At 45.8% G+C, this 27,876-nt stretch overlaps 1 protein-coding gene across 4 annotated transcripts; it reads right to left on the bottom strand.

The window, feature by feature from the left end:
- Positions 1 to 64: 64 nt before the first annotated feature.
- chd1l (chromodomain helicase DNA binding protein 1-like) lies at positions 65 to 27,876 on the bottom strand. 4 transcript variants are annotated; one of them, XM_088608517.1, is made up of 25 exons: positions 27,687 to 27,875; positions 24,003 to 24,115; positions 23,357 to 23,463; positions 22,584 to 22,695; positions 22,355 to 22,386; positions 21,593 to 21,674; positions 20,690 to 20,852; positions 19,035 to 19,190; positions 18,782 to 18,874; positions 18,019 to 18,115; positions 16,122 to 16,195; positions 14,038 to 14,148; positions 11,635 to 11,749; positions 10,392 to 10,545; positions 9,795 to 9,966; positions 9,166 to 9,311; positions 8,690 to 8,853; positions 7,539 to 7,735; positions 6,124 to 6,222; positions 4,628 to 4,698; positions 4,286 to 4,400; positions 3,580 to 3,688; positions 2,044 to 2,260; positions 1,506 to 1,589; positions 65 to 290 (listed from the first exon to the last, which is right to left on the bottom strand). In XM_088608517.1, the coding sequence occupies exons 1-25, from the start codon at positions 27,781 to 27,783 to the stop codon at positions 168 to 170; spliced, it is 3,003 nt and encodes a 1,000-aa protein (XP_088464643.1). In that variant the 5' UTR covers positions 27,784 to 27,875; the 3' UTR covers positions 65 to 167. The 4 variants fall into 4 exon arrangements, with proteins under 4 accessions (XP_088464643.1, XP_088464644.1, XP_088464647.1 ...); XM_088608518.1 differs by having other exon boundaries at positions 1,506 to 1,592; positions 2,047 to 2,260; XM_088608521.1 differs by lacking the exon at positions 22,584 to 22,695 and having other exon boundaries at positions 27,687 to 27,855.

The raw sequence follows: 27,876 nt of genomic DNA, 5'->3' as shown, positions 1-27,876 counted from the left end.
CTAGCACCAGCCACAGAAGAGGTCATGTTGTATTTGAAAACTAAAGACAGTTTCACATGCAGGATTCTGAAAACAATTCATTGGGAACTTTTATTATTTCATTCACAAAGTAACACCTGAATGCAGAACCCCTTCCCCTGTAGAAAAGAACTGTTGACAAAGGCGTGTCAGTTCAGGTCGATCTGGTGCTGAGCTGGGCTGACCTTCCTCTGCTGGGAGAAGCAGGCCTCCAGCCAGCTCTTCTGCACAGGGAGGGCCTGTGGGTACTGCGTCCAGAGTGCCTGCAGCTCCTGCCAGTAGACACAGGACACAGCACACAGTGTTAGTGCTGGGGCACGCACACACGCCATATTACCTCACTTCCGAGAAACCAGGAGAAAACCCTGAACCAGGCAGCAGTTATTACTGGAAACAAAAGACCTCAGCAAACATCCTCTCTCCTCTGAAGCTAGACGCGTTTACTCTTCCCAGTGTCACAAACTTTATCTAAAATCTAAGAGACACTCCTCAGTCACCCAAAGCTGTAACACTTGCTCTATGTTACATTCATCTATCCATTTTCTAATCGCTTCATCCATTTCAGGGTCCCGGGGCAGCCAGAGCCTATCCTGGCGAACAACAGGCGCCGAAAGGCAGGGTACACCCTGGACTGGATGCCATTCCATTACAGGGCACACACAGACACGGGCACAGACACACAAGCACTCACCCCAGTGGCAGTTCTCCCAGAAGGTAATTACCCTACCAGTATGTCTTCGTACTGTGGGAGGAAACTGGAGCACCCGGAGGAAACCCTTGCAAACGTGAGGGGAACATACAAACTCCACAAAGATAGCACCCCAGGGCCCCCGGGCTGCGAGGTAGCAATGCTACCCTCCGCGCCACAATGCCGCCCCTTTAAGTTACAATATTTAAAACAAAAAACTGCCCAGTGTTGTACTGCATGCGATATCGCCTTCGTCTGCATTTTGTGTTCTTTTTACAAACCAGAGGCTATTTTTAGCGGGCCGGGATTTTTATGATAGCACTTCAGTAATCACTTGACTGATCTCTCTTTCTTAACCCCGCTACAAGCAGCTGACAGACTGGCGTGATCTGCCTGAAAGGAGGACACAGACGACTAACCCTGACCTCCCGAGACCAGGTCCTGCTGTTCGGACAGCAGCAAGAGTATAACTAGGACTTCACATATCCGGTATCACTGTTTCCGAAACTCTTCATATGAAAACAGTTTTTCACGAGTATAGCATACAGGGGCGGTGCGGTGGCTTGGTGGCTAAGGATCTTATCTTATCTTATACAGCCGGTGACTCGTTTCAGCACAAGTTTAAATTTTTTTTTTAATCACCCTGCTCGCAAGCTGTTCCACAGATTTGAGCTTTCACCTCTTGAGGGCTGACAGCACAGGCACGACAATTGCTCCTTTTCAATTGCAGGTCAATCGGTTACGCTGTGCATGCCGGCGCAGAGAATTTGGGGGAAAAAAGGCCAAGAGGGTGCTTCACCTGCGTGTGCAATGGACTCTCCACCTCAGCTACAATGTGTGTGACTTCAGCGCTCATCACCTCGTCTTCGCTGCCGCTGTATGTGCCCTGTTGTTAAGGAGGCTGAACCAAATAAATTGACCAGCCGCACTGCAACAAAAACTTAAAAGAAAAACATGAAAAGGCCTGGAAATACCCATTTAACCAGGCTCTACTCATCTATTCAACTACGTATAAAAGACAGAGATTTGAAAACAAAGGCAGTTGATTTGCTAAGGATTAAGAAGACAACAGCAGTTCTTGCTGATTCTAATCCAGGAATATTTTTCCAAAAGGAATTAACCTTTTTACGCAATATTTTGTGGCTGTTAGCAAGGCGCCTAGCTATGTTGTGGTTCTTGACGCAAGAGATGACTAAGCTATTAGCGATTTGGGCAGAACAATCCTCTCTTGCACACTCTGAGTTCAGTACAGCAGGACCAATTCTTCTGCAGCTACAGTCCAAGGCATTGCTCGGTTTACTGTCAATTTACAACCTTAAAGTTTAAAAAGGATATGTAACGAGGAATTGGCCCAGTCTCTTCCGATCTGAAGCGGCGATGTTGTAGAAATACACCTGGACTCCACTCATGAATTCAGCCATGCTGGTAGAGCTCTGCGGGTCACTCTGAGCTGAGCTGCCCGCTGCCTCACTGCTCCCGGGTGGACCACTCCCACGAGATGCGCGGGCAGAGGCTGAGGACATCACGGAGGAGGTCTTCCTGGAATAATAATATCTGACAGCCAAGTCAAGGGCCAAGCCCAGGAAACCCAGATGGACACCACTAAGAGACTCACTGGGAAAAAAAAACAAACACTGACACAGGGAGTCTGAAAAACTTACTGTACATACAGAAACATCATCAGCCTTCCTGAAATACAGCTTCAATATTGCACAAACTACACATTTCCCTATGAATCATCACCCTTGAATTCAAAGCCTGCCATGCCGAACACAAGAAGTCAAAGTTAACTTGAGAAAATTTATTCAGAGCCGTAAACATCATCATGCTAGTGGTTGGGTTTTTTTTTTCTGGGTTACTCCTGCAATGCGTGAGCTGTTTCCAGACATTACATAGGTGCCCTGCCAAAATCAGTGAAGAAAACAGTCTTTATCCATCTTTTTTTCCAGTTTGAAAGTGTCTGGGTCATAAAAATCCTTTTAAATATAGTTTTGTCCTTGATCACAGACTCCATCTCGAAAAAACCGAATCCCCACAAAGCTGAAAATAGTCAACTCTAATATTACCTAAAACCACTATTTCTAAAACGGCTTTAGTCACATAAAAGTATTTGAAAATTCAACACTTCTGCTCCTGTTGCAAAAATCCCAGTCTTTCCCATGAGATTTTGTCTCAAGGCTGGCAGGACTCACAGGTTCCGTCTGACAGCTGCTATTCTATATGAGCATAGTATTTCTGTGTTTTGTATTGAATGCATCTCTTCATCACAACTTAAAATTTAAACATTTTAAGGCTTTGGCCTAAACCTAATTTAGGATATTATGTTCTACAACAGTCACCACATTACTAAAATCTTGTCGCTCTGGCATAAGTCCAAGGTAAAGATTCAGATACAGTACATTCTTGGACTTAAAGAAATTTCCTATACTGACAGGATCAAAGAACTAAACATTTTTAGACCTGAACAGAGAGGACTAGGAGAGGACCCCATTCAAGCACTCAGAATCATCAAACCTACTGCCAAAATGAACCCCATGGACATCTTCAGAATTAATTGCAGAACATGAACCTGAGGAAATGAGCAGAAACTATAGACTAGTTCAGGGAAAAGTGAGAATGGCAGTCAGTGCTTTGCACAAAAGGTTGTGGGAGTTTGGAGCAAGCTACACAGACAATGTTGTTGAAGCCAATACCCTGTTGACCTTCAAAAAATGATACCATGGCTTCTTGGACCTATTAGTTACTAATTACCTAGAGGACTAGACAGGCGTAATAGCCTCCAATTCGTAGCACCTGCTTTCTCCTTGATTACAAAGCATAGGCAGCCTGTGTAATGCATCGTTATCGTACAGATTACCTGGCACCAAGGATACATGTAGGTGGGAATACTCCGGGAGGCCAGGTGCTTGCGGATCAGCCTCTCTGTGCCGTACCAGTTAAACCCTTTGGTGGAGTGTCCGATTCGTGGGAGGTGGACACTTGCTAAGAAAGAAGAGAGACCAACCTGTCATGAATCCAATATTCATATTCAAGGTTCAATCTTTGACCCACGTCACTGCATGCACTAGTCACAAGGCAACTGGCAGCCATAGCTACATGAAGCCAGTCAGCGAGCTCAGTGAAAAACATACTTCAAACACCCGTGCTTGTCAAGATTTAAAAACATAAATTTCCATCGTAAAAGAAGCCTGTAATGAAAAATCTGTCCAAATGTCTCTTTCTTAATTTTAACATTTTTATCTACTTGTAAAAATGGCTATGACCGATTTGCCAACTAACACTCTGTTTCAGTGCACTCCCATGTTTTGGTTTCCCAACACCAAAACGAACATCTCAGAACAGCCTTTTTTTAAACGATTTCAATTTGTGGACTAGCCAGCATTTAAAACAGCACCACCCTGCTGAAAGTATAGCATGGTGGTGCAGTATAGCACATAAGAGACGGAATCTCTGTCCAGCTAATCTGCTTCAGCAGCCTGGCGTTTTGAAAATTCCCCTTGAGGGTCGCCTACAGTCAGAACTCCTGCCTTTTCCAGCTACTTTTAGCTCCCTGCCGTCCTGAAATCCTGACCCGGTTACCTTTCTTCCTCTTGGCCACCCTGTAGATCTTTTTCAGGCCCTCTTCCAGAGCCGTGAGCTTGATCCCAGACAAGCTGTTGGAGCGATCGCGGTGTTGTGCCACTATCAGTGCCAGCTGAGAAACAAACCACACCGGCCAATGAACAGGACATCGTAAATCCCACGGAAAATGACAATAAAGGCTGCGAGCGTTTCGGGGAAAGCTTACTGATCTCAAAGCTGAAAGAGACAAGATTTTATCCACTTTGGGGAAAAAACTGATGATCTGGTTTCAGTTTTTGGTACAAACTTAAGAACACCATGGTAATAATTAATTTTCCCGGAGAGGGACTCAGCACTTACTAGGTCTTGCCCGTCCATCCTGGACTCTTTGTCATCAATGGGGAACAACAGCACACTACCGAGATCCAAGTCTGCAATAAAAAACAATTTTAAATCTCAAGGTCAAGGTACTCTTCTCACATAGTTCAGAGATTTTGTCTTTGTAAAGACACATTAAGAAATGAATGACATATACAATTTAAAGAATATACCTGTATATTGTACTATTTTTAAATGTGTTTCTGTCATAATTTCTATCAGTAGTATTTCACAGCTCAACAGTGTTATGTTGTTTAGGGGCTTCTGCCATCAACCCATCTTCTTTCAAACTGGGGTCATGGGGGAGCCTCTCTCAGCAAACAATGGGTGCAAGGCGGGGTACACCCTGGATGGTAAGCCAGTCCATCACAGGGCTCACACAGACACAAACACACATGCACGCACGCCAGGGCCAATTTTCCCAGAAGCCAATTAACCAATCGAAGAACCAAGAGGAATCCCATGAACATGGGGAGAACGTACAAACTCCATGCATATAGCACCCAATGTCCGAAATAGAACCCTGCACCGTGAAGCAGCACTGCTTACCACTGCAACAACATGCTGTCCCATGTGAAGGGTAACAGAAGGATGAGTGCAGAAAGGCTCATTCTGCTATGTGTGTGTGCAGACCATCACAGAGTGGGTCACACAGCCCGTTCTGCAGGGTGGTCTGCTTGGGCTCAGTGTAACAATAACGCCCGAGTCAGCATGAGGACATAACTGAGGAACAGGTGGTGGTTTTGTGTGCTTTTTAATTTTCCTGTGCCACAGGAACAGCAAATAGTCTATTACCTCTGAACACTACCAGAAAATTACTGTACCTCCTCTGGTCACTTTTGAAGGGAGGTTTCCATACATATCCAAACTACAACAGAATTGTATATAATTGTATATACAGCATATAATTAAATACATTAATAATCCCCACTAAAAGCCATGTTATTTGTGGTTTATACTTTCTTAAACAATTATTAGTGGTAAAAACGTATTACCACATCATGGTAATTAGTGACTGTTAATAATTGGATGAGGAGACCAGTTCCCCTCCGAAACAGGTCAGTAGCTCTCTGGCTACTGCTTCCCACTTCCCACATTATCTCTGGTCCTTACCGTGAGTGCAGATTTAGCCCAGATTGCATACGAGTTAAATTTAACTGTAGTTTAAAATAGCAAGCGCTGAAAGAGATCCCGGGATCAATAAGCTACTACCAAACAAGCCAGATGGGCCCAGTGACCTCCTTTCATTTGTAACCTTTCTTCTTATATTTTTAGCCACGTGGTGCAGCATATTTCAAGACTGTTACCTTGAGTCTGTCAGTATAGAAACACACAAAGTTAAAATCAGAGCTCATCACTTTTCTTTATTATACCGCCAGAAGCAAGAGCCTGCAGTTTTTGAAGTCCGAACTACATAGTACTGCAGTGCACTGGGAGGCTTGGGTTTATCCCTGCAATTGGATGAGGCGTCTGTTTACCTTTCATCTTGCCAGCCAGCTCATACTTCCTGTGGGGCTCATCTGACCGGACCTCCAGCGCCGTGAAGAGTCCGCCTCTGCCCCAGTGCCCAGAGTCATCTGACACACAAGACACACACACACAGGAGGAGCGCAGTGAGAGAGCATCCACTGCAACACAACCCACAACCCCACCTCACACACACACAGGAGGAGCGCAGTGAGAGAGCATCCACTGCAACACAACCCACAATCCCCTAACACATACACAGGAGGAGCGTAGTGGGAGAGCATCCACTGCAACACAACCCACAATCCCCTAACACATACACAGGAGGAGCGTAGTGGGAGAGCATCCACTGCAACACAACCCACAATCCCACCTGACACACACACACACAGGAGGAGCGCAGTGAGAGAGCATCCACTGCAACACAACACACAATCCCACCTGACACACACACACAGGAGGAGCGCAGTGAGAGAGCATCCACTGCAACACAACCCACAACCCCACCTCACACACACACAGGAGGAGCGCAGCGAGAGAGCATCCACTGCAACACAACCCACAACCCCACCTCACACACACACAGGAGGAGTGCAGTGAGAGAGCATCCACTGCAACACAACCCACAATCCCACCTGACACACACACACAGGAGGAGCGCAGCGAGAGAGCATCCACTGCAACACAACCCACAACCCCACCTCACACACACACAGGAGGAGTGCAGTGAGAGAGCATCCACTGCAACACAACCCACAATCCCACCTGACACACACACACAGGAGGAGCGCAGCGAGAGAGCATCCACTGCAACACAACCCACAACCCCACCTCACACACACACAGGAGGAGTGCAGTGAGAGAGCATCCACTGCAACACAACCCACAATCCCACCTGACACACACACACAGGAGGAGCGCAGCGAGAGAGCATCCACTGCAACACAACCCACAACCCCACCTCACACACACACAGGAGGAGCGCAGTGAGAGAGCATCCACTGCAACACAACCCACAATCCCACCTGACACACACACACAGGAGGAGCGCAGCGAGAGAGCATCCACTGCAACACAACCCACAATCTCACCTGACACACACACACAGGAGGAGCGCAGCGAGAGAGCATCCACTGCAACACAACCCACAATCCCACCTGACACACACACACAGGAGGAGCGCAGTGAGAGAGCATCCACTGCAACACAACCCACAATCCCACCTGACACACACACACAGGAGGAGCGCAGCGAGAGAGCATCCACTGCAACACAACCCACAATCCCACCTCACACACACAGGAGAAGCATTGAGAGCACATCCACTGAACTGCGAGACTAGTTACATATCTGCAGGAGCTAGAAGCTGATGGCAGGAGGGCTACCATGTTGGAGCAGGGTTTCCCTGCCCTGACCCCTTCCGTACCCACGCAGTGCACGATGATGGCGTCCTCCCGGGCGGCCTCAGGGTGAGTCACGTCCCCCAGCACGTAGCGAAGCCCCGTGTGCTCCGAGTCTGTGGAGGCCAGGCTCACATTGTCTTCCTCCCCGCCCTCCTCTTCCTCGCTGTCCTCCGAGGGCACGCACAGAGAGCGGTACCCTCTGGACTCCCACCATGCCATCCTGGATGTGGGCACAAAGCACAGGAACTGAAGACAGGTGAACTCAGAGGGGACACGGCAGACAAGGCCCCTGTCATCTCCAGCGCATGTCAAGATGGTATCAAACCTGCTCAACAGGTTAGAGGTGTACCTGCATATTTACCTTTCTGGATCGTCCCCGAACCAACTTGGGAGAGATCCAAGACTTTTTTGGAAATTTGGAATTAACATTTTTTACTCTAAACCCGCTCAGTTTGTAATTGTAAATTGTTTTTAGGACTCGGCTCTTCATCTTTAGTTATACACCTGAACAGATACAAAGGAAGTAGTTTTCAGTGTGTGTCAGTGTATCAGCATTTAGCAGACGTTTCACAGAAAGCCTTCTGAAGTTTATTGAAATTAAGCTGCAAATCAGTCACAATAAAGAGGGGAATATAATATAATTTAACACTATGGTAGGTATGAGAGTTATGTACTGCGTGACCAAAATTATTAATACCGATGGAGAAATGCTGGAACCTAGGATGTAACCTTGAGGAACTGCCTCAATGAACAGAAGAGGTTGTGAAATCTCTCAGATTTTACACACTGCACGATTACAAACCATCATTTCTGAGTTTATATCAAGACCAGTACAGCACAACTCTTTCAGAAGAGTGGTGAATCCACATGATTAAAGCTTAAGATAAACCTGTAGAGTAAGAACCACAAGTAGGTTTTTGCTGAGAGCCATTTATCACTGAGAACATTTAAAGCTGCTGTAATAATCCATTCCGAGAACAGCCCTGAAAACCAAACAGCAGACCAGACAGAATATAATTACTGTCTACAAAACAACACAACTGGCCCTTTTTTCCATGATTTAGGCAAGGAAATATGACTATACTGTAGATATAGAGCAGAGTCTGATACACCACTCCTTCAGATTTAAGAAAGGCTTCCATTGTGCTGTGACTTCAGAAGAAGGCAGCCTTACTTCTTCTTGTGCTGCTGCTCCTCCCTCTGCCGTTGCCTCTCCTCCCGCAGCTTGGCCCTCTTGGCCGCGGCCTCCTTCCTCCTCTGCCGCCTCTGCTCCAGCTCTTCCTCGCTCAGCACCCTCTTCCTGCGGAGCGGAGCCCCCAGGGGGCCGGACAGGAGGACCTGCAGGTTGGCAGTGGACTCAAGAGACGCACGGAACAGCCAGGGTTGCCGGGCCCTAGGCTCCAGAGCAACGTCTCTTGGACTTCTCTAACCTCTGGGATCACAAAACAAAGGCGTACGCAAGTCTAGCAGGGGCCCTGACCTCTGACGTTCTTCTGGGTGTGTGAAAGCCCCTGAAAGTATTACCACAGACTCTCTCCATGCCTCATACAGGGAGAAGAGCTTCTCTTTCTGTTTAGCAGTCCTGACCGCTACGTTCTACATCACACGCGATATGCCTCGTGCTCTCCAAAGGAGTGCCAAGCGTCTTACACTGGATTTGTTCCGGAGAGCTCGTCCTTCTGTCCCTGCCTTCTCCATCAGAGCCCTCTGCAGGTCCAGCAGCTGCTCAAAGCTCCTTTGGTCCTCTGCGCTGGGGTCCTTGGAGTAGTCCTTGCCTTCATATAGATACATGTGTGCTGGAAAGAGGAACAGTAGTAGTCAAAGAAGCAGCACAAAAACTACTGTTTTTTGCTTCCCTACAACTAAAATGTAACGTGTCCGCTGCAGTGGAGAGTGTGATAGGTTGACAAATCAGAACACAGAGCATGCTAACTCTTGCTGTGGTTATTTTGTGCATCTCATGTAGCATCACGTTTACAGAATAGCAGCAGTACTGCAGAGGCAAATCAGTACTTTTAAACCTGCAGCATGGAGAGCCATGCCAAATACTTAAGATTTTTTCAAACTACCTCCAAGCCTCTGGCATAACCTTCATTCTTGTTGGACTGTCTGTGTTGGGTGCCGCAGATGGCACTTCTGATTGCATCTGCTCTGTTTCGGGCTCTGTGTTGTGTTGCCTCCTTGCTAGGGTTGCTTATTTCAGTAGAGCACAGCGCCTCCGTACAACCAGCAGCACAGCCGAAAACACACAAAAATGAAACAATTTCTTTAACACCTACTCTGGCCCTCGATATCGGAGCTCTCTTCCTCACGAAGGAGGGCAGGATCTTCGTCTGTGACCCACCGGCCCCGCTGGGTTTGTCCCAGGATCATCCCCAGGTCCACGTCCTGCATGGAGCTCTCCTCCGACGAGAGCAGCTTGTCCACTCCAAACTTGAGGATCTCGCTCAGCTGACGGGGACAGATCCGCCCACAGGACGCAGGAAGAAAGAGCACACAGGTCACTGACACATGCTACTCCAGTCTGACTTGCTGCTGAGCACTCAGGCTGCTCAGAAAACAAGGAGGAATTTCAACCGAAACAAAAAAAACAAAACTACTCATGCCTGGCTTATGAATTACTCATATAAAACCTGTTTCTCTGCAAATAACATGTGAACTGCACAACATTTAAAAAAAATGCATATTAACAAACATATTTATTTATAGCATCATCCAGTTTGGACTGCAACACATAAATGCGGTTCAAACACTGTGAGGTGTTACATGTGCATGATGTTCCCAATTTTAGAAGACTGTTTTTAAAACTCCTGCCTGAAGAGAGAGCTCCTGAGGGTACGCTCACTTCCAGGACTGCGCTCAGAGAGCACTGTTACCTGGAGACCTGCTGAGGCGGCTTCTGCCTGCTCCAGCAGAGAGAACTGCCCTCCCTCGATCACCGTGCTAGTGAGCTGCAGCTTAGAGGCGGCGCGCCGGTACACAATCTCCTCCACTGTGTCTCTCCCAAGCAGGCGGATTATTTTCACCGGCCTGCCAAAGTCCAGAGGAAAATATACGAGAGAATGAGACTACATACAGTATAATTACACTGCTAAGCGCTATACTAAAGAGACACTTTACCAAAAAAGTTGTAGGAGTGTGGAACAAGCTACCAAGGTGTGTTGTCAAAACTGATACCAAGGTTTCTTTTAAGAATGAGATCTGTATGTAATGAACTACTATCAAGCAGACTTGCTTGAAAAAATGTGCTCTTGCTTGTAACTCTTCTTATGTTTCAGTTTGCCATCTTCAAGAACCAACTGGACTAAAGCTTCATAGAGTCATGCTGCAATATAATAAGCATTTATATGAAGCATACACAATAAGAAAATTGAATATTCATTATGATTTTCTTTTAATGCCATTAATTTGACCCATCGGGGGATTCGGAGCCTATCCCGGCAAGCAACAGGCACAAGGCAGGGAATACCCTGGACAGCACACGCAGACACAAACCCTGCACTGAGTGGCATAACGCGGGGGCATGTCCAGGAATGGAGGCGGAGCCCTGGATTAAGGGTGCCATGTTGCCTTAACAACCACAGCTGTCCCGGACACGCCACAGCTGTGGGGGCCCTTTAAGACACACTGAGCACCTCCCCGGAGTAACGAGCAAACCCCCGCAAGGGGAGAGTACATTCCAGCGACGCTCCCGGAGGGGGATTGTGATGCGAGCGTAAGGCCCTTGTTTTTGCGTCATTTTCTTTTCTCCTGTCCCGCTGTGAGGATTCACCAGGGCAGGTTGAGTTGTCTTTTGGGGCTTGCTCTCCTTTTCTTCCAGTCTGGACCGCAATGTATAGGGACAGTCCAGTCTGGTTGCTTTTTCTTTTTTCCTTTTTTTTTTTTTGCAAGGCTCATGCCAGTGCCTCCGCCCCCTCAAACGTGGCGCCAACGTGCCGCGGCTCCTCTCCCTCCTGCACTGCTACAACTGCAAAGCACCAATGCCAACCACTGCGCCACCATGCCACCCATTTGAAAGTTCAGTGGCAAGGAAATGGAAACACAGCTACTTCCCATACAAGATGAGAGACGGAGACGAAGGAGGAAATGAGGGAAGCAAGCAGAGTTTGTTGCTGGTACCTTGTCTGTCCAATCCTGTGGGCACGGGCCGCAGCCTGCAGGTCATTCTGGGGGTTGAAGTCGCTGTCCACAAAGATCACCGTGTCCGCGGCCGTCAGATTCATCCCCACTCCCCCTGGGGGAAAACCCTCACTTTTAGACCAGTCTTGGGAAAAATCTCTGCCCCCCCTCCCCCTTCCCAGGAGTGGTTACACACATGGGAACACAAAGACAAAATTTGTCTTTTTTACAGCCAGCAAGCCATATCACTCTCCAACTCACAACTGGCAACCCACTGAAGCTAAGCAGGTGTGAGCCTGGTAAGTACCTGGATGGGAGACCTCCTGGGAAAAACTAAGGTTGCTGCTGGAAGAGGTGTTAGTGGGGCCAGCAGGGGGCGCTCACCCTGCGGCTCATGCGGGTCCTAATGCCCCAGTATAGTTACGGGGACACTATACTGTAAACAGGCGCTGTCCTTCGGATGAGAGGTAAAAGCGAGGTCCTGACTCTCTGTGGTCATTAAAAATCCCAGGGCGTTTCTCGAAAAGAGTAGGGGTGTACCCCGGCGTCCTGGCCAAATTTCCCATCACCCTTTATCAATCATGGCCTCCTAACAATCCCCTTCTATGAATTGGGTTCATTACTCTGCTCTCCTCCCCACTGATCGCTGATGTGTGGTGAGCGTTCTAGCGCACTATGGCTGCCGTCGCATCATCCAGGTGGATGCTGCACATTGGTGGTGGTGGAGGGGAGTCCCCATTACCTGTAAAGCACTTTGAGTGGAGTGTCCAGAAAAGTGCTATATAAGTGTAAGAAATTTTTTTTATTATTATTATTAAAATTGCAAATCTTGTTGCGAAAGGTTCTAGATCGCAGACTGGGTCAGAAACAATCCTGTAAAGCAGCAAAGTCAATCGGTCCTGCCATGCTCTGAACAAACCAATTGGCGCCGGATGTGATCATTGCATCAATCAGCTACAAAAAAAAAACCCCAACTGACGTGGAAATGCTTAATGGCTTCCTCTCGTTTGTAAATGTTCTGAGAACTGAGAACAAGCCCCTCTTTCCAGCCCAGAGCAGACTGTTCCTGTATTCTTTATCGGCTTAGTAGTCTAGGAAATAGAATTCACCCAACAACAAAACTCAAATAATAAAATAATCTAATCCGATGTTCTGTTGTTTTAGCAACTGAACTGGCTCAAAATAAATCCATCCATTTTCCTACCATGTTAGCCAAAACAGAGCCGCAGAGGAGCCAGAGCCTGTCCTGGCAGACAACAGACACAAGGCAGGATACACCCTGGGCAGGACACCAGTCCATCGCAGGGCAGACACACATACTCACACCAGAGTGTGGGAGGAAACTGGAGCACCTGGGGAAATCCCAGTGTTAAGAACAGTGAGAACATCATACAGATAGCACCCCAGGAATTCAGCCCAGGGCCCCAGAGCTCCGAGGCAGATATACTAACCACTACCGCGCTGTGCCGCACTCACAGTGACTCAAAATACTGTTCACAAATGTGAGAACCTGCTGGATGATTAAGGGAATTTTATATTGCCAGAAGAAAGAAAGGGGGTTTGTCAGTCTTTGTAACCGGGAATCTTTGCTTTAAGAGTGTTAGCACCAGGTGAATTATTATACAAAAGAGTATTATTTTTCCAGGTAACAGTGCTTGCTCAGGCAACGAGCAATAGGAGCTACAGCTGGCAGTACCAAATGACTTGACAGCTTGATTCCCGGTTTGTCTGGAGACTAAAGCAGTCAGGTTTGTTTAGTGACAGTAAGGGTCCTGAGCCGCCCATCAAAAGACCTTTGTCTGCAAATAAGGATGACTAACGATTTCAGTCTCAACAAGTCAAGTGGCTTCGGAAAGCATCTCTGATGGGTTTTTACCCGTTAACAGAAATGCAGGTCGTATTGTGAGCCACTTACTCACTCTCTTTGTGTGACTACTCCCTCCACGCCCAGCCATGCCCTAGTGCCAGAAGGAGGATGGGCTTTTCAAACCCTCGTGCTCCTGCATTTGGCTATTTCAAAATGGGAATCAATAAAAAAATAAAGACTGCTTTCTGTAAAACACAATCCTGTCGTAATCACACCGCAAGTCAGCTCGAAGTAAGGAGAGTTCAAGCAGCGCAGGCTTTTCAAATGAAGTTTTCACAAATCGTGAACCAAGCAAAACTGATCTGTATGCTCTAAAGCACGATTCTTTGCCTGGATACGAGAGACAGCCTTTCCTCTCCTGCACTGGGGGTTTGTGGTGACCTCTCGGCAGGGATTCCAGACTGCTGCACTCACTTGCTTCTGAAATCCAGCGGTGGAAAAAATTTCACACAGCTTAAAACACGAAGCTTGCAGTGTGTCACGAGTGCCTTTTCATACACAGTGCAGCTGAGGCGAAAACGCAGAGTAAAACTTACCAGCCTTGGTGCTCAGGAGGAACACAAACACGTCCTGGTGGCTGAAGCTCTTGATGGCGAGGTTACGCTCCTCTCCGCGCACGGACCCGTCCAGCCGCTCGTAACTGTAGCCTGTAGGGGGCGGGGAGAGGCAGCAGTGTCACGATGGCAAGCACCCTCAACACACAGAGAGAGTGGGAACCTCTGTTTCACTACTCAGGCTAGAACAGAATGGGATTCCTCTGCACTTAGCAGACAGAGAAGCCAACACCACTTTTAATCAATCAATGAATTTGCCAATTAATCAATCAGTTATTCACCCAAGGGCCTCACGGACTGAGCTTTTAGTTCTCATCTTAAAGCATAACAAGGTCATTACTAAAAGTTTCTGGCAGCCCACACACAATTTGGTTAGATGTATTAACATAGACAGAGAAATGAGCCAGTTCTTGGCATCATAAAAGTATTAAGTCAAAGTTGTTGCCCACCATACAGAAGGGAATAGACACTTGAGGCTGCTGAATGGTTTGTCCTTTGCAGATATATTTTGCAATTCAATCACTGAGCTGCCCTCACCACCACACCAGAGAACAGACTTTATACATATATCACAGGGTCATTTGTGCGATGCACTGTCTGTGCATGCTCTGCTCAATCAGAGCTGCATGCACACGCACAATTTCCACATTTCCAGTCTATCAGGTGTCGCCACAGGAAGATGAAGCAGGCAGTGGAATCAGATATCTGACAAACAGATACAATCTCTACTTCTCTTGAAATCGAAGCCATTCTCCTTAATCAAAGCTCTGAGCCTTTAAGCTGTCAAAGTGGACCTTTAAGTTCTAACAACGTTACAATTTGCCTGAATTTTATTTTCCATACAAGAGGCAACCCGTTTGCGCACATTTCATGAAAAAGCACAGAAGATTCTCAGCATATTCTTGTCAAAAAGCCACGTGATATTGTGGACACACAATATCATGAGAATGTCTTTTATAAGCCGTTAAGTAGGCAGTTGGTTAATTATTTGTGCTATTTCCTTATTCTGTTCTTGGTTTGAATGGTCGAGAACATAATTAGTTGTGTATAGAGTAGGGAAGACAGGGGAATACTGACTCAACACCACTGCTAATCAAAGCCTAAACTTTCTTCAACATCAGGGCCAAGGGAAGAGATATATCCTTACTGTAATAAGTAACTTGCTTTCTGTCAACTAAAGTTTTTTGGTGAAAATGTTTGTGTTGAGACAAGTCTAGAAAAACGTTCATTTCAATGCATTTCATTAGAATCAGTGGTTACCACCCACACATGTGATGGTGCTGTCAAAATTGGGAAAAAAAGAGGTGGGGGGGGGTACTAGGGTGGGTCTCTTAGAAGTTGCCACCAAGTCAATGCAACAGAGCCCTCTCTGATGAGCTAATTCTGGATTGATCCCTTCTCTTAGGGATGCTTAGGAAACAGTAGAGGGCCTACTGGTGGCAGCCCTTCAGAAAGATCCCAGGGCATCAGAAAACGGGAAAAACCTGTAAGAAGATTATTTGATTAATCTTAAATAAGTGGGAAGAGAGTGTAAGCCATCAGCTGGTGATGTGGTTCTGCCTTATCCTGCATTTACTTGTTTCCCATCTACCATCTGCAACTCTATGGGATCACTGAGAGCAATGGATTTATTCTGAGACACAGTCTCCTGCAGGGTGTCCCCGTGTCAATGGCACAGAACAGTACCGGGATACTTTGGGTCTTTGAACTTGCTACTAGCAATATTGGCTGCTGCTGTAGTGATGTTGTGTAGGGTAGTGAATCCCTTAGTGATTTTAGCGAGCTGCTGCAGTCTATAAGGAATGTGTAAGGTCCTGATTTACAGAGTGTTGCAGACATTAGCTCTGCCTGTTGAGTTACACTATATATCTTCGTGCATTGAGATCTGAACCGGTTGGACAGAAAAGCAGAGATGATCCACTCTGATGCAATCTGGAACAGCTGCAAATGTAGGCTTGATAGGGACCCGTGTCAAAGCAGAGAACAGGATTGTGCTGCTACGACTAGGTGCCAAGAGAGGGGCTGATGAAGGAGCTGCACTGCGGAGCTCCTGGAATCCACCGTACCTCTGTACTCCATGTAGTCCTGCAGGATGTCCAGCATCCGTGTCATCTGAGAGAACAGCAGCACTCGATGGCTCCTGGAAACCATCAAAAAACCACGGCACGTTAGATGAACAAACATAAGCAAATCAGAGTCCATTCAGCCCCCGTACCTTCCTTTGTTGCTGGAATCTGACAACCTACCCAAGCCATTTCTTTGAATCAGTGTATCAGCTTTGAGAGCACGGCTGCGTAACTGGTTTCAGACCCCCCACTTGTATCCTTGTTTGGAGTGCCACTGCTCGCTCTGAAAAAGCCCGCAGTGCTGACTCTGTCAGTGTTTTTGAGGATATGGACGACTCAAAATATTCAGTACTCCTAGGCTGTTTCTACGCTGTCTGGGGAAGGGCCGCCTTTTAAGCAAAGGAATGTAGGTGATCAGCCAGCCAGATCTTCTTGGTAGCGTTAAGAACATTCCAAGTGAGCGAGTCTTGTATTGTAAAATTTCAAGATAACATCTCTTGATTTAAATGCTATGCTTTGAACAATGTATCCTCACACTGTTTACATTTTTTTATGGCTTCACAGTAGTTAGACAAGATACAAATTATGTGACAACATAAATATCTAAATCTTCCACATGCCACTTAATCTAGCTCAGCGTTTCCTGTGTTAGAAATAGAATTTATGCTTTTGCAACCTGCATGCAATACTCTGTCTACATTGAATGTCTTCTGCCAGGTGTTTGGACAGTGTTGCATTTTGGCATCTCCACTATATATACTGACAAAATCTTTCATATATACTAAGAAGTGCGTTTGCCTCCTTGATTGCCCCTCAGAGTCAGCAGTACTCTTCAGGTTCAGAATAAGGAGGCAGAACACAGCAGTGAAAACACCCATTCCACCTCTTGATTCTGTCCTAGCAAGAAGATGGAAGATAGCCTGCAACAAGTGTGTTCCTTAATGCAGTCAGACTTCTATAAAGCTTACAAAATGGACATTTTATGAGGATTTGGTTATTTTCATGTAATAATTGTTACAGAGTATCCAAGGTTAACTTTTTTTTGGTTAAAATATGATAGTAGTGCCAAGTTTAATATGGTTGGACCATTAGCGATATTTTATCATCTTCTGTGTGATTTTAGAAGTATGGCATTTAACTGCTCTTTACATCAAAATTAAATCAGATGAATGTACAGGATGTTTCAAAATGGATGATAACATGATACTTCCATCATCAAGGCCCAAAAGGAACAAAAAAACAAATAAATAGTGTTACCCACACTGACCATCTCAATCCAATCAAAGAAACATTTCTGGTTCAAATTCAAGAAAATAATATGAATAAATGTGACCCCCACATTTTCTGGGCTTATTTATGAGAAATTTCTGTAAGTTTACAGAACATCAGAATTAAAAAACAATTTTTTACAAGTATTTGGTGTTCTGTATCATACTCCTAGACCATTTTAAAATGAAAATTAAGTTTGATACACACTACTCCTTCATCTGCTTCCTTCAGTGCTACAAAACAATTAGAAAATTACGTTGTCAATTTTATCATAAAGCTCCCAACTCACAATTTCTGCTAACCATCTGTCACATTAACCTAACCGGCACATGAAAGCATTAAGATCATGACAATAAAAACACAAATACCTAGGAAGCAAACAGCTTATGATGGTGAAGATGATAACAATGGGCTCTGGCACGAACCTGTGCACTGCGTGTGTAAAAGTTTAAGAATTTTGGCAGCTATTCAACTACGGTTATTGTTTCTTTTCTATCTGGACCATCTGGACTTTTTGTTTTTTCTAATGCTTTTTGAAGAGATTCTCTCCTGCATGGAAATTGCTTTTCATTTCCAGCACTCCTGGAAAGGCGCTATAGGAAAAGAATCGGCATGACGGGAGGCAGACCTTTGGTGCAGGAAGGCCAGCATGCTGTCCAGGAGATGCAGCTTCCCGCTGGCCTCGATGAGGTGGTCTCCCATCTCAAAAGGCTCCGGCTCCACCCCTGGGTACCAGGAGGAGAACCACACTTTTCCATGAGCTCATCCGTGTGACCTTAAACGTTCCATCTCTGCCAATCGACCTCACCATTTGAAACAACAGCTCGCAATCACATCCCCGTTTTACCTTCGAAACACTCTGTCCCTTGTGAATTTTAACAGATGTCCTAAATCGCATTTAACCGAAACAGTACAAGCTGAGCCAGGAAACTGGAAAACTATGGCAGAGTCATCAAAGAAGCTCATCATCATCATCACATCACTTTCAGGAACTGCTTATCCAATTCAGGGTCACAGTGGCCCAAACCCTATCCCAGGAAGCAATGGGCGCAAAGGGTAGATACATCCTGGAGGGGACGCCAGTTTATCGCAGAGCACACACAGACACAAACATGCACACACTCACACCAGGGCCAATTTTCCCAGAAGCAAATTAACCTGCCAGTATGTCTTTGCACTGTGGGAGAAAACTGGAACACCCAGAAAAAATCCATTAAAACTAGGGGAGAACATGCAGTCTCCACACAGATAGCACCCCTTGAACTGAACCCGGTACCCAATTGCCGTGCCACCCCAAAAGAAGCTTATGCAAAATGATATTGACAATAAAGGGCACAAGTCACTGTCTTTAAGGATGAAGGATGGCCCAAGCACTGGGAAGGGGCTCTTACCATCGAATAAGTATGGGTGGTTGACACACTTCCTCAGCTGCATGAGTATGTTCAATAGCCTGGTCTTGCTTCCCTGTTTGTTCTCAAATGCATCTGTAAATAAACAAACATGCCAAGCTATCACTACTGATTTTACTGCAACTTTGAATTCTATATTATTAATACAGTGTCCCTGTTTTTAAAGCTGGCAGTGCCACTTATACTACTGCTCCTCCTCCTGTTACTGGAAGGTTAGGAACATGCAGTGGCTTACCCAGGTCTCTGGTGAGGATGGCCTTGTAGTACTTCTTCTGGAGAGCTGACATGCCATGATAGACTACAACCTCAGTCTTCTTGGGCAACTCTGCTGCCACCTCAGCTTTGACTCTGCGCAACAGGAAAGGCTGCAGGACACTGTGCAGTTCACTAGCTATGATGGGAGGTGACAGAACATTGTAACTGCACTGACGTCATCATACACTGAACACACAATAACTGATATCATCACACACACTGCATGCTCAGTCACTGCGCTGATACCATCACACACACTTCACTGACGTCATCACACACTGCACGCTCAGTCACTGCATTGACGTCATCACACACTGCACGCTCAGTCACTGCTCTGACGTCATCACACACTGCACGCTCAGTCACTGCATTGACGTCATCACACACTGCACGCTCAGTCACTGCACTGACGTCATCACACACTGCACGCTCAGTCACTGCACTGACGTCATCACACACTGCACGCTCAGTCACTGCACTGACATCATCACACTCCACGCTAGTCACTGCACTGACATCATCACACTGCATGCTCAGTCACTGCACTGACATCACTATACACTGCACACTCAGTCACTGCACTGATGTCACTATACACTGCACACTCAGTCATTGTACTGACGTCATCACACACTGCATGCTCAGTCACTGCACTGACGTCATCACACACTGCACGCTCAGTCACTGCATTGACGTCATCATACACTGCACGCTCAGTCACTGCACTGACTTCATCACACACTGCACGCTCAGTCACTGCTCTGACGTCATCACACACCGCACGCTTAGTCACTGCATTGACTTCATCACACACTGCACGCTCAGTCACTGCTCTGACGTCACTATACACTGCACACTCAGTCACTGCACTGATGTCACTATACACTGCACACTCAGTCATTGTACTGACGTCATCACACACTGCACGCTCAGTCACTGCACTGACGTCATCATGCACTACACGCTCAGTCACTGTACTGACATCATCACACTGCATGCTCAGTCACTGTACTGACATCATCACACTGCATGCTCAGTCACTGCACTGACATCACTATACACTGCACACTTAGTCACTGCACTGATGTCACTATACACTGCACACTCAGTCATTGTACTGACGTCACTATACACTGCACGCTCACCGTACCGCCATCATACCAAATTCAGTCTCTTTACAATTCTAACCAAAAAAACCCTGGAAAACAACAAATAATTGATCTAGTCTGAGCAAATAAATTGCACAGTTTTGTTAGCACCAAAGACCTTAGATAGAGAGAAAACCAAACTACACCCATTGCTCATCACTGCAGTTAACACCAAGAGCAGAAGAAAACAGTAAGAGTCCTCCAAACTGCAACTAAAACAGTCAAAATCAGCACCATCATTTTCAGTAGAGGACTGTCTGGTCAGCAGAAATTACTCGGGGGTCACAATGGAACTACGAGCGAGGGCTCTGAGAGTGGGGTCCCTGGCTCCCCTAAAACGACAGCAGGATATAGCTCCCAGAACCGCAGGCCAGGAAGATACTGGCTCCTTGGGTGAAATGTTTGCCTGGGGAGTTACTGTGCCTGCTGTGTGTGCTCCGTGATGCGCTCGGAAAGCGCCACGTGTGGAGAGGCAGGGACGCCGTACCAAGCTCGGGCTGGGACTGCACTGGTGAGTAGGTGTTGATGAAGGAGTCCGCCTCCTCCTGGGGGAAGATACTGGGCTGGATGAAGCTGAGCAATGAGTAGACCTCCTGCAGGCTGTTCTGGATGGGTGTCCCGGTCAGGAGCAGTCGAAACCCTACCGAAAACTGGAAGCACACGGGACACAGAGACAGACATATTCATCTCACTTTCGCAAGATGGAGACTGCTGCCTTACACAGACAGGAGACATGCCGAATCAAGACTCTCCCGTCACACGAGAGCTAACAAACTGTGTTTCTGAACACGTCTAAAGCACACAGGGAGCAACTGCATGAAGGCAAGTTTTTGCATCAGAGCTAAATTTGCTCCAGTTATTTTAGCTCCAAAAGAGCTTCACGTAAAAACGTCTTAACCTAAAAAAAAGTATATTTTACTTAAATATGAATTCACTTTGAATTAAAAACAAATAATATAAAATAGTCTGATGATAATCAGAACATAACTGAAGATAAGGCAATTGTTTTTTTTAACAATAGCTATCTTTCAAACAGAATTTCTTTCTTTCAATAAGTTCAGTAGAGTAATCAACCAGTATAATGTATGATGTGCTATTATTTCGATACATACTGTAGAATCTATTCAAGATCAGCAGACTCTCTGTCCTAATGACACAAATACATCCAAGTCTGAGGTACCAGCATGTACTTATCTCGAAATAGATGTGGGTCAGACCAGTTATCAGATCAAGAGACCAGACAGGTGTGAATTTCGAAAGCAGGTTTCACTAGAAGAGGTTGTCGCGTTTATATCACATCAGGGATCGCGGGGCTTCATGGGATCGGCGTTACTGAAACAGCCCAGGCGCACAAGCGACCTGAAGGGGCAGGGGGGCGGCTCATAGGCACCTCGGACAGGGTTCTGTGCAGTAAAGAGTTCTGGTTCTTCAGCCTGTGGGCCTCGTCCACAACAAGCACCCTCCACTGCCACCTGCAAAAGCAAAAGGCACGGCCTTCAGACGCCAGCCCTCTGTCCCCGGCCTCAATCAACCGAAGAGCAGGCAAAAGATTCCGTGATGCAGTGATTGCATTGAGGTGCTCCTCTGCTCGTGAAGTGGCCCTTGCAGAGCGTTATCCAGTTAGAGCTCTGGAAAGCGCACAGGCTGACAGTTCATTTTGTCTTTTACACCAGAATCAGAGCACTTTCATTCCTGCTTCTGCCAAGGCAAGCTGGCAGGATGCAGAACAGTCCTTTCCTGAGGCAGACCCATTTTTTAAACACAGACAGCAAAGCAGAAGCACAAAGATGGGTTTGCGTTGGCAGTTATTACATATTACAATTTAATATGTCTTTAGTCTGCAAACTTGCAACTATACCGTTTGCTGTGACAGTTGTTAGTGAGCAAAAGCACTATAAGAAGCTGAAGTTTTCCATATCGCACAGGTTTTCATTGTTTTACCAGTTGTAGGGAGATCACGGGCAAATAAATACCATATGAGAAACTAATGTTAAAAATGTTTTTCTCCATTAAAGTAATTAATTTTCACATTCCTCCACCCGCTATGCAGAGGGAGAGACATTTTCCATGCTGTGACAGCAGTGTGCAGGGAGTCTAGGTCTGTCACCGGGGGAGAGCTGTGCTACCTACGACGCAGAGACCGCACACTCACCTTTTCATGAACGAGGCATCTTTGAGACAAATCTGCAAACAAAAGACAGTAACAGCTGCTGTGACAATAGGACCAGACAGAAAAAGGTTTTATGAACATGCAGAGCAAAAAATACACAGATCATGGGTCTTGATCTACCTGAACACCCATCTTCTATGGTCTAATAATGGTCTAATGATCCCCTGTTCATCTAGTCCTACATACCCCTTGAGGTCTGCCAGGTCCTCACCTCGTAGGTAGTGAGCAGTACGTGGAACTGCTTGTTCCTCAGATCCTTCTGCAGCTCAGCTCTTGTCTCCTTATTTCCAGAGTAACAAACCACAGACAGGCTTGGGGCAAATCTAAAGCAATAGACAGTCAAGGCTCTTTCATTCTCAGCACAAACAATGGGTTAAAGCCAAAAGCAGAAAGGATGATTTAGCATTAATATGGGGGGTTAGCACTATCGAGCAATTCAGTCATTCTAAATGAAACAATTCTAATGACAATAAGTATAATTAAATAATTCACCAAATTCAAATAAGGCTTCACAAAAACAGGAGATAACAAGCTTCAAGCATTTAATTAAACAAGGGGTGAAGCAACACTGGTGTGCAGCAGGGTGATACACAAAGCTGGCGTGCAGCAGGGTGAAACACAAAGCTGGCGGGCAGCAGGGTGATACACAAAGCTGGCATGCAGCAGGGTGATACACAAAGCTGGTGTGCACTGCTCTGGGCCTCAATGGCTGTAGCTTTCTTAGCTTAACCAGTTTAAACATCTTCCTGGGTCTGAAGCTGCTGCCAAGTTAGAGAGACCCATGAACACAACTGGACTGCAATACTCCAGTATGCAAGAGGTACAGAGACATGGTAGAAGACTTACATCTGCTATTAATGTGGCAAAAAACACTGAGCAAGGGCAGACTGAGCTACAGTAAAATGTCAAGGGGTTTGTTAATTCAAAATGCGGTGACTTTTAAAAGGCGGTCTCAGGTGTGTGGTAGTGACAGCATGTGCTCACCTTTGCAGCTCCTCTGTCCAGTTGGTCATCACGGACAGCGGGCTCAGAACCAGAAAGGGACCTTGATCTTTCTTTGCCCCGGATACATACAGCAGCAGGGAGATAGTCTGAACATGTACAGCAAGACAGAGAGGATTATATTTCTGTCTGATGGCTGAGCCAGTCCCAAAGACGGGCCTGGTGAAGCAAAAGACAGACCATTCACCCTACAGAGCCAGGCTGAACTGATAAACTAACGCACACCCAGAATTGACTCGTCAGGCTCTGCGTTTCTGCATTGCCTAGGAAGTGCAAAACCTGTTAACTACTGAAGCCCTGGAGGAGCTTGATAGGATTTTAATCCTCAGTCATCAGAGAAAAGCCCACATTAGCCCAGAATTCACCAGGTGTGCTGGGCTGACCAGTTGAACGCTTTATGGAGCTTCCCAGGAAACAAACATGGTCACTGAAAAGGTTCGTGAGCGCAGATTCCTTTTTCCAATTTCCACGTACTGTTCCGAATTACTACGGTGTACAGTTTCAGCTTCTGGAGAGCATACTAATATGATGCCAACCACTAATACTAATGCTTACTGTTACTCCTATGACTATAACTCATAACAATAGAACAACACTGGTTAACACAGATAAGAGAGTCATCACACACTTGGCAGGTTTTTCCCAGGCCCATCTCGTCCCCAAGGATACAGCCTTGCTGATTCTTCAGGCACTGAGTCAGCCAGCCCACGCCAGCCAGCTGGTAGGACCTCAGCTTGATCCCTAAGAGGAGAAAGGCTGCCATTAGCTCCGCCGATTAACCACTGAAGTGCACCCCCTACCTGGATAACGCTCAGCAGTTCAGGTACAGAAGCGAGTAAAATTGCTTCCTCTGTTGAATGATCCTGGTAAATTAGGGAGGCCAGACTGTACAGGTCCAAAGGAAAATTTAACCAGGACACTCTTAAATCTTACAAACAGTGCCATGGAATCTTTATCGACCAAGCAGTCAAGTCTCTCACCGGAAAAATAGTACCTGCTAAAGCCAAGTGTCCTTGGTCACCATACTGTGGCACTGGATTGAAAATCCTAATCCACGGGGAACAGCGCCACCTACTGGTTCACAAACAAAAGAAAACCTGCAAACTAATCCTGGGGAGCCCCGATACAATTCAACAAGAAGACAACGTCTCTATGTTACTGATACATTATACTCAGAGTCTGTTCAATTAAAAGACCTTTTGTCCTTGAGACCTGAAGAATACATAAGTGTTGGGTTCCAAATGATCACTAAGTCACATGTTATATTGATCGAAATGAAATTGTTCAATATCTTTGAAAATTGGTTGAGTTAATGGTGACTCTCAAAATCTGCTGTATTTAGGTCCCCCGGGATCTTTACAGATATCCCACCCCAAAGCTATCCCAGCCCAGCCTTTCTTAGCTTCCAAGATCTGAGGAATCAGACAACAGGGCAGTGATTTAGCTGAAATGCTGCACACGTACAGTTGTAGATAAATTGTGTGCCATTATTATTTCTTTTTACCATCTCACAATTGGCACTTCTGTGTGAATTAGAGCATAATTTTGCAGAAGCATTATTCACTCTTGTTATCTCTATCATTAAAGGGGCAATCAGTTTTATTTTTCAACTTTGAGCATGGATGTAAACATCACACTCACATTAGTAAAACAAAAATTGGCAAGTTTCTAAATTCTGGGTACTTTGGGGGCAAGTTTTGGTTGGGTAAATCCCTTAATTTGGCCTTTGTAGACATCTCCAAGTACTCTGGTGAGGGGAGAACTTGCAGACCATTCATTTTCCTGTGTCTTACACCCTTGTTTGTACCCTAATTTAAAATAATTTGAGCTGTTGCTAGGACACAACAGAAGCTGGTGCCAACTCTGTGAGCTCTCCATTAACTCTGAAATAAATTGTGAGTCACGCAAGAATTGTCAACAGATCAGGTGTATAACCCATATGTAAGAATGGTATCCATCCAGCTCTGTGAAGTTGGCCCCCCTACAAACAGCACAAACAATACAAGCCAGCACATTCATTTGTGCTCTTTCTGGTGCTGGTTTGTGCCTTTGAAAGTTGCATTTGTGCTGGTTTCATTTCTGAGATATAGCACTGTTACTTTTCAGGGATGTGATGTCACTCAGCTCCCCCCCCTAGAACACAGGAGAAGAACCAAATTGGTCTCAATTGCTGGTGCTCCATTTGTGGCTGGTCTGTGCTGTTGAAAGCAAAATCTGAGATACTTTTGTACCTGCGGGGGTGATGTGACTTTTGTTGCCATTGGAGGGGGGCTGCATCCTGAAAACAGGCGGAAAACAGACTATTTTCAACTGCACAAACCGACACAGACAAACGTGGTGGGCTTCATTATTTGTGCTGGTCACAGGGGCCCGACTTAAGAGAGCTGATTCATCCATCTACAGGAGAGGATGGGAATGCAGGAGCCTTGTGGGAAGACTTGTGGCCTTCTGACTCGGTCTTGAGGGGCTGAAGAGGATAACCTTGGAATAACGTGACCCTGCTGCACTCCTCCCAAGCAGAAAGACTCACAGCTGGGGTGAGCAGCACCTCTGATTACATTGAAGGAACCAGCTCCACTCTTGTGGAAACACAGGCAATTCCAGGATGAGTTAAAATCCCATCTGATGAGTCACAGACAATATAGCTGTGTTGAGAGTAACAGGCCAATATCTCCCTTGGTGGGCTTATGAGGCCCAAGCTCATGGACAAACAATGAAAAGAAGAAAATACTGTGAAATAGAGATGTATTTCAAGTCCAGTTATATAATAAACACCAAGGACACTTACTCCAGCTAACCCAACCCCAACTATCACTGTGGAACTTTTTATAAACCACACCTAGGCTACCTGACACCCCTGTGAGAATGTGCCACTCACCCTTAACCAATTATCTAATTAAATCACTAATTCACCATAGGTGAATCTATATACAAGTGATTAAGGCCCTCTAGTCACAGGTCAACTGAAATGAATGCCTCGAGCCAGCTGGCCTGCCACATTGAGTTACAAGAAACCATAATAACATGAAGGGTGGAGTGGGGGTGCCCTACAGTTCTGGGGCCCTTGGTTCAACTCCTGGGGTGCTGTCTGTGTGGAGTTTGTATGTTCTCCCCACGTGTGTGTGTGCTCTTTGATGGACTGGTGTCCTGTATTTGCCTTGCGCTTGCTGCTTGTCAGGATAGACTCCAGCTCCCCCGCAAGCCTGTGTTGGATGAAGTGGTTAGAAAACGGATGGATATATGAGAAAATGGGAAAGAGGAGGAGCAATTTGCAATTCTATATAAAGTAACCCAGCTCAATCGTTAAAAAGGCATGCTGACTGTCAAATCCGATGTGCAGTCCTCTTAGGTCCTGAGGGCTCCAGTCTTTTCTGGTGGCTATTCCAGTAGCTTTATAATCCCAGGCAGCTTTCCATTTTAAAATGTGCTTTCATTTCTTAAACGTGTTTAATCGTTAGGTTTAAATAAATGTAATTGGGATCATCAATCCTGTCTCCCTTGTTCAGGTGTGCAGCATTAAATATATCCAACCAGACCTCCGCAGATGGAAAACCTAATAATTTGGGGAATGTGTATATTTTCATTCCCACCTGTTTCTGCTTATCAGACACCGTTTAGCTTTTAACGTCCCTTTATTCAAAACTAAAGGAATGTTAAACAGCAAGAAAGGTGTTTAAGGTCCGCTACACTGACGTTATTTTAACCAGTGCCCTAGAAGAGAGGTGTTTTTGAAACAAAGGGCTAACCGAAGAAACAAGTTAACTAGAAGTCTAAACAAGCAAGCAGATCACTTCAAGGTATCAATGAGCCCTCGAAACTATACAGTACACAAGCTGGAAAGAAGGCTTCAGTTTAGTGAAAAGGGCAGCAAGCTTTTTGGAAATGGGATACAGTTTTATAAATACTAAAACGCTTGGGAGGGCACACAAAACGCTTAGAAGTGCAGATAGGAGTTTTAGATTTGGATTTTTTTATAACAAAAGTAAGTTAAAAATTATGTTGTTGCTACATTCTGTCAGCCGATTTATTGTCACATTGTTTTACCCTTCGTCTCATGCAAACTTCCCTGTGCAGTTGGACTCCGCCTACCACTGAAAAAGCTTGCGTACAAGATGCATTTGCCAAATGAAAATTAGACACAGCTTCTCTCATATTCCAGAAATGGTTAGATTCAATCAGTTATTTACTGTAAGACACTTCATGCATCTGAAAAGTCGTCTCGAGGTTTCGGTTACTTTCCGTGTTTATTTTGTTGAGCATATCTTTGCGTTATCAACACGTTCACAGCGCTATAACTGCCACAGCAACCAACCTGTCAGGCCCCATTGCATCAGGTCCTTCTCCTGTACGGCCCACTCGGGATCCTTCTGTGGGATATTTTGTTTGATAGTGTGGAGAAAGTTTGACATGACTTTAGGTTTGTTTTTCCTGCGCCAGTAGGAACTGCAAACAGTGGCGCCAATGTTTCAGTACAGCGCTACTTCCGGGAACTCCTGGCTGGC

Source organism: Lepisosteus platostomus, chromosome 2 (assembly GCF_059453375.1).
Source record: "Lepisosteus platostomus isolate fLepPlt1 chromosome 2, fLepPlt1.hap1, whole genome shotgun sequence".
Taxonomy (NCBI): domain Eukaryota; kingdom Metazoa; phylum Chordata; class Actinopteri; order Semionotiformes; family Lepisosteidae; genus Lepisosteus; species Lepisosteus platostomus.
Note: the sequence above shows the minus strand (reverse complement) of the source record. Positions and strands in the feature narration are given on the sequence as shown.